General features: G+C 44.3%; 1 protein-coding gene across 2 annotated transcripts in view; it reads right to left on the reverse strand.

Moving 5' to 3' along the window:
• Window positions 1-205: 205 nt before the first annotated feature.
• The window catches only part of SH3GL2 (SH3 domain containing GRB2 like 2, endophilin A1), a 215,692-nt gene continuing 203,848 nt past the window's right edge, over window positions 206-12,049 (reverse strand). For both annotated transcript variants that reach the window (XM_043891236.1, XM_043891237.1), the window contains exons 5-9: window positions 10,730-10,863; window positions 8,732-8,890; window positions 6,200-6,303; window positions 4,068-4,198; window positions 206-1,771 (exon numbers count right to left, since the gene is read on the reverse strand). In XM_043891236.1, the coding sequence (XP_043747171.1) occupies window positions 1,572-1,771; window positions 4,068-4,198; window positions 6,200-6,303; window positions 8,732-8,890; window positions 10,730-10,863 (728 nt within the window). In that variant the 3' untranslated portion in view covers window positions 206-1,571. The remainder of the gene's footprint in view (window positions 1,772-4,067; window positions 4,199-6,199; window positions 6,304-8,731; window positions 8,891-10,729; window positions 10,864-12,049) is intronic.

Consider the following 12,049-nt stretch of genomic DNA (forward strand, 5'->3'; position numbering starts at 1 on the left):
CAAATCTCCTCCTTCCTGGGGTTACCAAGAAGTTACCAGTGTCCAAGCTAACTCCTTCTTGATAATGGAACTTGCCCTGCTTACAGAGAAGTAGGTCTGAGGTTGGAACCAGGTCTGCTTTGGCTGTGGCAGAAGGCAATGAAGACTAGTCCACCCACTGCTGGACCCAGACAACTAACACAAAATAAAGCACCAGAGCCTTTGGTTCTGTCTTCAGCAATATTTATTGGAAACAGCAACGCTTCCTGTGGGAAGACTTTATACATTAAGCAGTAAGATTTGCCTTTCACTCCACATGATCCACAACCGCAGGTGGCACATCCGAAGCAGCACATTAAACCTCTGAAAGAATCTGTACAGCTAGATAAATAGAACTCTGGATACCTAACAAGACTTTAGTGACTGATACAAAAAAAACACAACAACAACTCATAAGCATACGCATAGCACTGTACACACAAAATGAAGAGGAGATAGAAGAGACAGAAACAAATGTCGTTACTGAACTATGAAAGAGTCTTGCATATGCAGCCACACATCTTAAACTGCTAAGCACAAAAATCATCTTTATTTGGTCCTCATTGAGGGCAGAATATGCACAAACGATGTTCAAAGAACACAAGGTGAAAGTGGAATGGGAAGATAGTTACTGTTTCTTGGTCTGTGAACTAGTCGGGAAATGGTTTCGAGTGCTCTTCTTCTTGTGTTTCTGTACCAAATGGATTCATGAAACATGTAATTCATAAACAGAACTGAAGTGAAGACATCTGTTCCCCCTTCCGTGTACCTTCAGAAATGCCCTGTATACATATCTGGTTTCTGTACAGCAAGAAAGGAAAGCTTGGAGACCAGGTCCTTTCCAACTCCTCATAGCAGAGAACCTCTTCAGCTCCTCCCACAACATGATGACCATCTTACTTAGAGATAAAATGGGAATCACCCTCTGGCTTTAACAGCAGGGAGGGAAGAAAACCAGCTGAGCCTCAGAAATAGGCATAAGCAGGGGAACAAAGGAGACTTTTCAGAGAAGGCTTTGAACCCACACTCAACACTTTCTATGAGAGCGTCCAGGGATTCACTCATTCAGACAAGAAGATAATTTGCTGGTGAGGGAGACTTTCTTGGACAGTTCTGTGACTCACACGTTTGGGAGGGGTTGATGTGAAAACAAGAACTTTCTCTTCTACTTAAACGGAGAACCTGAGACCTTGAGATGGCCCACCAGTGATAGATAATATCTTCAGTAGGATGGTGGATCTGTGATGTGGCGCATGGTCAAATTCTCAGAGGCCACAGCCTCCTGAGAACTGTGTAAACAGCAGTTCTGTGACTACTGGCTGGTCTCAAATGGTACTGGAAAAGCACACGCCATGCCCACCAGGCTAAGAAGATACCATCCATCACCATGACTCCTGTGGGGTCACACAAGCCAACCAAACGTACTCAGCGGGGCTTGACGACTTGGACCACTGCAGCCTGCACTTGGGATGTATTGTAAGCGGCATTACCAAAGCAGTGGTTAAACCTAACTATCTGGGTCAAGAAGAGGTGAGGCAGCCAGCGTTAACATCCTAGTGGGGCAGAGCAACCAGAATCTCCACATAGTTGATGGGGAAGAAGCCTGACTGGCCGTGGAGCATGCCCTCATACCAGTTCTCATCAATCTGGTTAGTGAGTGTGATGACATCACCCTCTTTAAAACCCAGCTCCCCTTCATTCTCAGGTTCAAAGTCGTATAGAGCTCGGCAGCAGGGCTGATCCATTGGGGCACCTGGGGGGAAGAGCAGGAGAGAAGAACACAGAGAGACAAGGGGAATTTAACACACGCGACTACTGCCTGCGGCACCTGCCTGCCTGGCTGCCCCCCGGGTTCCTCCCTCACTCCTCTTCCTGCTGAAGCGTCCTCCTGGCACTGGTCCCCAGTGTCTGCTGCATGGCACCTTGCTCTCTGCCAGTCTTCAGAAGTTTTCTCACGTTTCTGGGAGTTGCTGAATTCCTGTTTCTTTTTCCAGTATTAAAATTTGGTCACATCTATTCTTTTGATACATACAACACAGTTCATCGAGGCTGGCCTTCCTAACAATGTGCAGAGATGGAAGACCCAATGACTTAAGGAGTCTTAGTGAGATTTGGACTTCCCAAGTGGCACTAGTGGTAAAGAACCCACCTGCCAATGCAGGAGACCTAAGAGACAAGGGTTCGATCTTTGGGTCGGAAAGGTCCCCAGGAGGGGGGCATGGCAACCCTCTCCAGTATTTTTGCCTGGGAAATCCCGTGAACAGAGGAGCCTAGTGAGCTACGGTCCATAGGGTTGCAAAGAGTCAGACACAACTCAAGTGACTTAGCATAGCACAGTGAGATTTCGGTTCATCATGGAGCATGGCCGAAATTCTTTCCACACTAGCACTTTACGATCTCTGCCTATATGAAATAGTACAGTTCATTACATGGACAATGTTTTGCAGCATCAGAATAACAGTGCAGTTCACACTTCTTAAAGACCTCAGTCTCTGGAAGTTGCTATAATATAGCGAAAAACAAGACAGTATAAAACATTGTGTTCAAGTTCTTACTCTCTGTGACCTTGCATAAGGCACTTCAGTCTCAGTTTCTTTGTCTAAAATTGGAATGAACAGTTAGAACTTATTTCATGGTACTACTGTGACTATTAAATGAGATTATATAAAAGTCATATAATTATACCTGTGCATTAATATACAGCATATATGACTATGATGTGTGTCCATCAGAGCTATGGCATAGAAAAAAACATATTTTATTTTGATTTAAATAATGATGGATGGGCCCATATCTTAAAAGAGATCTATATTAAATCAGTAAGCATACTGACAGAGTAGGCATACACATATACTAATAAACTCAGAGAAGTGCATGCAGATCTGTGCCACCTAGATGGCTTTGAAGGGGAACAATAACATTTATTTATTTTTACTTAGAGAAAGCAAGTGAATGAGTCTCCGAGAGAAAAGTGGAATATGTGATTGGTTTCTGAGCACTAGAGAACAGGTTACCTATAACTTACATGACTAGTTCTTGTAACCGGCTAACTTCTAAAAACCACGCTGCCATCCACACCTGGAGTGCTCTGGGCAGCAGAGCTCAGCCCAAGGGGCAGAGAGCTCCCGCCAGCATCACACTCCTCATTTCTTCCCTCTGTCATCTCCTGAGGACACCTGTGTTTCCTCCCATCGAACACTCAGCATTGGGGATGCAGGAAACACAGAAGAAAGCTGCATATCCTTACAGTCCACATCTAGTATCAGACAGTTCCTCTTCTTCAACCAAGCAGATCACTAAGGCTGAACATATCGCAAGCACAGGCTCTTATCTGATCTGCGTGTAGCAGGTGGACAGCAGTGGTGTCAGCTAAAAGGATGCATTACTGGGTATACACCAATATCCTTGATAAAAAATAAGTTTTCACTTTTATCGTTCCAACCTGTTACCACAGCACAGTGAACTGGCTGGAGGTTAGGGAGAGGAGGAAAGTCGAGCAGCTACTGAGACTCAGAATATGTTCATCTGCAAATATATTCACCCACATGTTTCTTTGATCCCAGAAATCCAACAGTTTCCTAGAGCTGCTGTCTGTGGGTTATAAGTGAGTGTATGTGGGCACTCACTGTCCAGGGGCATTCACTTTTATGCAGGCAAGATTCACAGAAGCAGAAAAACAGGTGGAAAAAACCCCATGACATCCCTACAATGAAACTGACATATTAAGGTGACTTTAAGACCACAAAGTCAGGTCCAAATCAAATGTGTTTGCTGCAGCAGGTAAGTGTGGGCTGATGGTGGACAGTGAGAGAAAAAGGGACTTACAGAGAAAGTTTAATAGAGGAGAGAGAGTACAAGAGAGGAAGCGAGAGTCAATGAGACAAGAAGGAACTCCGTTAAGTTTCTGTCTGACAACACCATTCTGTAAGAAATATATTACTGTGTATTCCTCATGTAGCCAGACTGAACCACTCCTAGAATTTCTGAAGTGTGTCAACTGGGGGTGCCCAAGGCCTACAGAATGGGTTCTGCAGCTATCAGCTCCTTACCTGCAGGTTTGGGGGTGCCTGTGTGGGAGAGGCCCCCATTGGGCTGAGTGCTGTCCCCAGTAGAAAACTCCAGGCTCATTCGAGGTTTAGGCTGATACTCCCTTCTTGGCTGGGATGAAGCTTGTCTTATTCTGCATTAAAAAGAAAAGGGGATGCAGCCAATTAAGACGCAAAAAGAAAAGCCATAAAATCCAGAAAATACTTAGGTTACCCACCAATCTACCATTGTGGAATATGAGAAAGGATCCTTAGTTTTCTTTTCTGTGTCTTTCTCCATGTTTTATGCCAAAGTCACACTCTCTATGGTTGTACCCTCACTGTCTTCATTCTTCCTCTCACTTTCTCCCTCATTTACTCAGAGCTCACTTTGTAAGGATGCACTGTGTTAGGTGCCAGGAACACAAAGACCAATAAGTCACAGGTCTCACCCTCAAGCTTATGGTCTGGTGGGAAGACAGAACATAAACAACTGATTACTGTAAACTGTAGTAAACACTATTATGGAGATCTGCATAAAATGTTATAGGAACACAGAGGTGGAGCTGGGGGTGAGGAGTCTACCTGTCCATGGAGAAGTCAGAGAGGGTTTGAGGAGAAAAGGAAAAGATGGTTAGCAGTCATTTCTAGATGAATAGCTGTTCCCAGAAGACAGTTATTCCCTGCTGAACTTGAGAATGTGTGGAGGGAGGAGAGGAGGAAATACGGTATAGTCTGGGTACAGCACAGAGGAAGGAGAAAGAATCCAAGGGAGACAGGAGGAAGTGGGAAAGGTACAGGCAGCAAACCTGCACACCCCGAAGTGTTTTCCACAGCGCCAGATGTTCACTAAGCAAAGTGCATGGCCAGTCTGCAAGTGTGGGGGGAGTTTAGGGTATGGCAATTGTAGACTGACAGTGGCTCTGAACATAGTTCAGAGGGAAAAAAGAAAAGTGGCCTTCATGCTCAGCAGATGTCACAAAGATACATCGTGTTTCTTTAGTGCGATGAAATGCATGGTTTTCAACCCTCCTAGAGGCTTCAGAGCATTACACATGTTTCCACGAGGGTTCACTGTCCAAACACTAGTCAAGGAAGACACTGAGGAGAGGAAGAGGCTGGCCACATGGGAACAGGCTGAGGCAGTTTCTCATAACACAGCCCCTATACCTGCAGGAGGCCCTGTGCATGTATAGCCATATCAGCTCTGAGAGCCTAATCTGGCCATAAGCTGAGAATAAAATCTCGAGGCAATCCTTTGCTGTGCATACATTCAGCTCAAATAAAATAACACATAAGACACAGCGCAGGGCCACCACACACAGCTGGGCAGGCTGTGCCCCACAGCCCCAATAACTAAAGCACCCAGCCAGGCTAGGGGCCCATCTGAGCAGGCGGGCCAGGCATGAGTAATCAGCCCCTCCGAGGGACCGCATCACCACTTAGAGAAACACCAAGTGTGAAATGACGCAGGCTCTTCAAGAGGTTGTGCTTACACGGGAGCCCCGGTGGTACCGCGGCATGACCCTGAGCCCAGGTCTGTGGTCTGTTAGGTGAGGTTAACAACGCTTGGTTTACGGGGCTGTTACGTGATTGATGATGATCTGCCTTCAGTACCCACGGCACAGCTGGCCGGCAAATCACATCCATTATCATTAGTAGCCTCCTGGGGGTCCCATCACAGTATTACCTAAGTATTGATTGCTCATACAACACATGACAATTGTCGTTTAGTCACTAAGTTGTGTCCAACTCTTCAGTGACCCCGTGGACTGCAGCTCACCAGGCTCCTCTGTCCACAGGATTTCCCAGGCAACAATACTGGAGTGGGTTGCCATTTCTTTTTCCAGGGGATCTTCCTGACCCAGAGATCTAACCTACGTCTCCTGCATTGGCAGGTAGATTCCTCACCACTGAGCCACCAGGGAAGCCCAAACACAACATTAGGAAGGAATGAAGCAAAGTGAAGGAAATGAAGGAAATCAGAGCCTAAGATAGTATAAAATCAAAACAAATGATTCACAAGTTGCTTATGTAGGATCAGTAGGAATGCTGAGGGAAGATTTTCTTCTAATGTATTCTAATATTTCCACTTCTTTATACACCATTTCATAGCAAGAAAATGGAAATGGAAAATGCAGGGAGCTGTACAATACCTTTCCTCCAGTCTGACAGTGACCTGCTGCAGGATCTGGACTGCCTGCTTATGGTATTCCAGCTGGGCTTGGACGAGCGCAGACAGCTGGCTCACCTGCTCGATCTGCAGATCAATGGGGGAATCACATCTTAGTTATCAGGTTACAGTCCTTAATCATCTGCTACTGCTCAGTCCAAATGACACAGCTACCCCTGACACACAGCCCAGTGCTCAGCGGTGCCCATGAATGTGCAGTGAGCCAGGCTAACTGATAGTTTTGCAGGTAACAAATTGATTAAAGATAAGAAAGCATCCCTGTGCTTGGAAACTCTAGTTCTAGGAGAAGAAACATTAGTTAGAATCCTCCCAGAGATCACAAAGCTCTCATTAAACAGTCTCATGCTTAGCCACAACCTTCTGATTAGGATTTAGCTTCCTTGATTGATTTTCTATAGGACAAAAGATGCATTGACAAGAACATTCTTTGCTCTCTATACTTCTTATGCTAAGTCAGTATCAGTGCTGTTAATAAAAATGTAAATATTGATTTCTCATATGAGGCACTATGGGAGACAGTGTAGTTTGACAGAAAATCTTTTGTTCTCTCTGACCCTCATTTGTAATGTAAAAGGGTTGGGTTAAGTGACACCTTGGGCTCTCTCCACCTCTAATATTCTGAGCATCCTTGGCTACTCTTCATGTTGTGTCTTATGATGTGATCCAGTTGAACAGTGGCCTCTGAGTGAATAGAGGCAATGCCAGCCCATGAGTATTGGAGTGGGGCTGGGTCCTTGGTGAAGAGAAGGAACGCTGTGACTCAGGTCACCCTCTTCCTCATGGTGTTCCTCCTCAGTAGGTAGATGGACACATTGTTTTACATAATCACAAACTAGCAATGTTTCTGGAGAGTTTGGAAGTCTGGATATGTTCAACATGCCTTCCCTGTCACCAGTCAAGGGGGGTGGCAAGTACCTAAAGGTTCTGTAAACATCTTGGCAGAAGCTGGTGAGCAACTGATGGGGCTAGAGGTGAAGATGAGCAAGGACAGAAAATCTGGTTAACAGGTCTTATGACATGAGTGGTTAGAAAGCAACTTTTAAAGCCATGAAAAATAATTCAGCACTCTGGAAATGTGAAGGCAACTTTTAAACTATCTCACCTATGTCCCAAATGTAGTATCTATGTGACAATCTTCAACCTTAATTGTAATTACCTTTGGAAAGAAAAGGTTGACTTTACCTCAAAATATATACCATCTTAACCATACAGAAAGCTGAGCAATGAAGAATCAATGCCTTTGAACTGTGGTGTTGGAGAAGACTCTTGAGAGTCCCTTGGACTGCAAGGAGATCCAACCAGTCCATCTTAAAGGAAATCAATCCTGAATATTCATTGGAAGGACTGATGCTGAAGCTGAAGCTCCAATACTTTGGCCACCTGATATGAAGAACTGACTCACTGAAATAAGACCCTGATGCTGGGAAAGACTGAAGGCAGAAGGGGAAGGGGATGACAGAGGATGAGATGGTTGGATGGCATCACTGACTCGATGGACATGAGTTTGAGCAAGCTCCAGGAGATGGTGATGGGATGGGGAAGCCTGGTATGTTGTGGTCCATGGGGTCGCAAAGGGTTGGACATGACTGAGTGACTGAACTGAACTTAACATATATTGGACACATACTTACTGACTACATTGACTGATTTTCTTATTTAATCTGAAATCAATTTGCCTTACATTTCACATTTCAACAGAATATTTGTTTAAACTATTGGACTTATATAGGTCATCAGAAAGTGAAAGTCACTCAGTTGTGTCTGACTCTTTGTGATGTCATAGACTGTAGCTGGCCAGACTCCTCTATCATGGGATTCACCAGGCAAGAATACTGGAGTGGGTAGCCATTCCCTTCTCCAGGAGCTCTTCCCAACCCAGGGATTGAACCCAGGTCTCCAGCATTGCAGGCAGATTCTTTACCATCTGAGCCACCAGGGAAGCCCAGGTCATCAGAAACATTCTTTATCTCCCTACTATTTATAATAGTTTAAGATTATTAGCAGACAAAAATCTAGTTACACCAAATGTTTTATTGTGCTGTCAACTCTGTGTGTGTGTGTGTGTGTGTGTGTGGGTGTGTGCGCTCATTTGTATCTGACTCTTTGCTACCACATGGACTGGAGCCTGCCAGCTCCTCTGTCCATAGAATTTTTCTATGCAAGAATACTGGAATGTGTTGCCATATCCTACTGCACGGTCTCTTCCTGACCCAGGGATTGAACCCGAGTCTTGTGTCTCCCTCACTGGGAGGTGGATTCTTTATCACTAGTACCATCTGGGAAGCTCACAGCAAACTACAGGAATATAGAAACAGCTTTACAGTTTCTCAGTCTACTTTGTAATTTTAAATTATTCTTAAAAATAACCACCTACTGAAGCTTTCATCACATAGTACTATCAGTCATTCACATTTTAAATTATATAACCCTTTAACACATTAATCCTGTTCCTCAAAGGTGAAGTTAAATTAAAAACCACAGGAGAGTCACTTACATCCATCTCTAAGAGATTGAACATGCTTGACTCAGCAATTTCCTTAGACTCATCAAATTTCTCCAGAGCTTGACGTAACTCTTCATCAGGAATCTTGCCTTGTCGTTTCTTCTTGTAATCAAAGTCCAGGCGTCGACCCTCCAACTTCTTTAGATGATGCTGAAAAAAATCAAGGGCAGAAATGTGCTTTGAAGGGACCTATGGAAAAGGACTATTTACAGCTCACTTCCCCACCATGCCTATTTGCTTCCAAAATAAGGCAGGCTAAGTTCTAAAACATCACATCACCAGAGAAATAAAGAAACACACATCAATGGGGGCAAATGCTTCTAAAGGCTAAGACATTTATGTTTGGGAAACACCTTTAAAAATAATTAATAGCAAGAAAGAAATTGTGGAAAATACTGATGCCCTTTACTGTCTGCCCCTGCTGGGTCAAAGTTAAGGTGGAATGTATGCCTCTCCGCCCTATGACTAGGTGTGGAAGCTAGGAAGGTGTGTACATACCCTACAGGTTTAAAAAGCACAGGCATAGGGGGCTCACAAGTCTCCATCTTCAAGGAAATGGTATCTCGTGGGAAGGCAGAGGAAAAATGGTTTCCTTGAAGTGAGAAGGAAAAGTATTCTTCCTTTTCATATCATAGAACATTAGTGCTGGAAGGGATTTATTTTTGAGGTAATCCAGTCTATAAGAATCACCTTAAGATGCTTACTAAAACTACCGATTCTTGATCACCTGAATTAGAATATCCAGGGCTGGGGCCTAGGCAATTCAGTCTCAGCACTTACCCTAGCAGACTGATGCAGCTTTAGGAGAATCATGGATTAATTTCAGTCTCCCATCTGACAGATGATGACACTGAGTCCAAAGACCTAACTTCAAAGGGACCTTCGTTAGGACCTAACCCCCAACACTGCACAGCAATTCCTCTTTGCATCACCCCTGGATGCACACATGCCAGGTGTGGGACTGCCCAGCCTTACCCCAAAGCCTCCAGTAACCAATTAGCAAAGTAGTTTCACAAAGCCACAAAGTATTTTTTTTCCTATGAGCTGCAGTGTCCCACTACTAATGGGTGGGAAAAAATGTGCTGGATTTCTCTTGACCCTGGGTGTTCAGGGAGTGAGAGGGAAGGAAGTAAAAATGAAATTGGGAGTGGGGAAGAAATGACAAGGAGGGAGGAAGCATATCCTTGACTGTCCTGCCACCGCACACCCTGCCTCCAGCCCATGCCCTGTCCAAACTAAGTGCTTGTTCCTTTGGAGGGAATATCCTTTTAAAATGTCTGGACCTGCAGTCAGCTGCAAGACAGAGCCCTGGAATCGGAGAGACATGTTAGGTTTGGAGTGAATCTGCCACCTAGCAATAGCGTGACAGGGTTGAAGATTTAAGCTAGAGATTGCAGAGACTTCATTTATCTGAAAATCAAATTTCAGACAAGTTAAACAGATATCTGTTGAAAGAATGAATGAGCAAACATTACGCACCTAGTTAGAGGTTAAAGCCAGTTAAACATTATTTATTTGGAAAAACTAAACTGTTCTACATGTTTTAGAAAGGATAGTTGGGTATTCTTCCTCAAGTCTAACAACCATTATGAAAACACAAGTTCATAGAGTAAAAGAACTATGTATACAAGCTAACAACTGGTACGGCTGGTATTTTAGAGGGTGAAATCATCTCAGAAAACAGAGAATAATTAATAAAATTGTGTAGTCAGGGAAAGAATATCCTTCTGGAGAAAAATGCTTGAAAAACTTGAAAACTGAACATGGAGAAATTAAATGTAATACTCATGAGTGGCACAGTCATAATAGTGGGGCAAAAAGTACTACATTAATCATTTATCTTGATTTTTCATGCTGGATTTTTTGCAGTTCACATGCTCAGTGTTGACAACATGCATGGTAAGTTTTAAAAAATGTTTCCTAAAGGAAAAGGGGACTTGCATCTGTACAATTCCAATATCCAGTTCCCAAATAACTAGTAGCAGGTACCTGAATTTCCCTCAGATCTTTGTCATGAAGATTCTGAAGGGGGTCAATGAAGTTCTGCTTCACTTCCATGTCCAAGGAGTCCTTTACCTCCGAGAGTTCCCTCATGGCCTCCCCCACCTCACCAAGCGCTGGGCCTGCAAGGTAATAAGGAAGCCCTTGAACATTAAAGAACAAAGATGAAATGCAATTGCAATAACAGGGCTCATCACAGACCAAACCCAGGAACAGCTGCCTGTCTTCTGAAGACAACCAAGACAAGAGACAGAACATAATGCCCTCTGGAGATCAGTGTATCTTCCATCTGAGACAGCTCATCAAAGTTCACCGAGTACAGCAGACTCAGTGCCCCTGGGGGTGGGGGCTGGCATTCCTCACTATAGATCACATAAAATTTTGCCTTTCCTTTGAAAAGGAATTGGAAGCTCCCTACCCTCCTTTGGAGGAGCCTCTTGACGAAAGTGAAAGAGGAGAGTGAAAAAGTTGGCTTAAAGCTCAACATTCAGAAAACTAAGATCATGGCATCTGGTCCCATCATTTCATGGCAAATAGACGGGGAAACAGTGGAAACAGTGGCTGATTTTATTTTTTGGGCTCCAAAATCACTGCAGATGGTGATTGCAGCCATGAAATTAAAAGATGCTTACTCCTTGGAAGGAAAATTATGACCAACCTCGACAGCATATTAAAAAGCAGAGACATTACTTTGCCAACAAAGGTCCATCTAGTCAAGGCTATGGTTTTTCCAGTGGTCATGTATGGATGTGAGAGTTGGACTATAAAGAAAGCTGAGCGCCAAAGAATTGATGCTTTTGAACTGTGGTGTTGGAGAAGACTCTTGAGAGTCCCTTGGACTGCAAGGAGATCCAACCAGTCCATCCTAAAGGAGATCAGTCCTGGGTGTTCATTGGAAGGACTGATGTTGAAGCTGAAACTCCAGTACTTTGGCCACCTGATGCGAAGAGCTGACTCATTGGAAAAGACCCTGATGCTGGGAAAGACTGAGGGCAGGAGGAGAAGGGGACAACAGATGACGAGATGGTTAGATGGCATCACTGACTCAATGGACATGGGTTTGGGTAAATTCCAGGAGTTGGTGATGACAGGGAGGCCTGGTGTGCTGCAGTCCATGGGGTCGCAAAGAGTCAGACACAACTGAGTGGCTGAACTGAACCCTCCTTTATAAGTACTTGTGCATGTGTGCTAAGTCACTTCAGTCGTGTCTGACTTTGTGACCCTATGGACTGCAGCCTGCCAGACTCCTTTGTCCATGGGATTTTCCAGGCAAGAATACCAGAGTAGGTTGCCATGCCCTCCTTCAGG

This window comes from Cervus elaphus, chromosome 29 (assembly GCF_910594005.1).
Source record: "Cervus elaphus chromosome 29, mCerEla1.1, whole genome shotgun sequence".
In the NCBI taxonomy this organism is placed as follows: domain Eukaryota; kingdom Metazoa; phylum Chordata; class Mammalia; order Artiodactyla; family Cervidae; genus Cervus; species Cervus elaphus.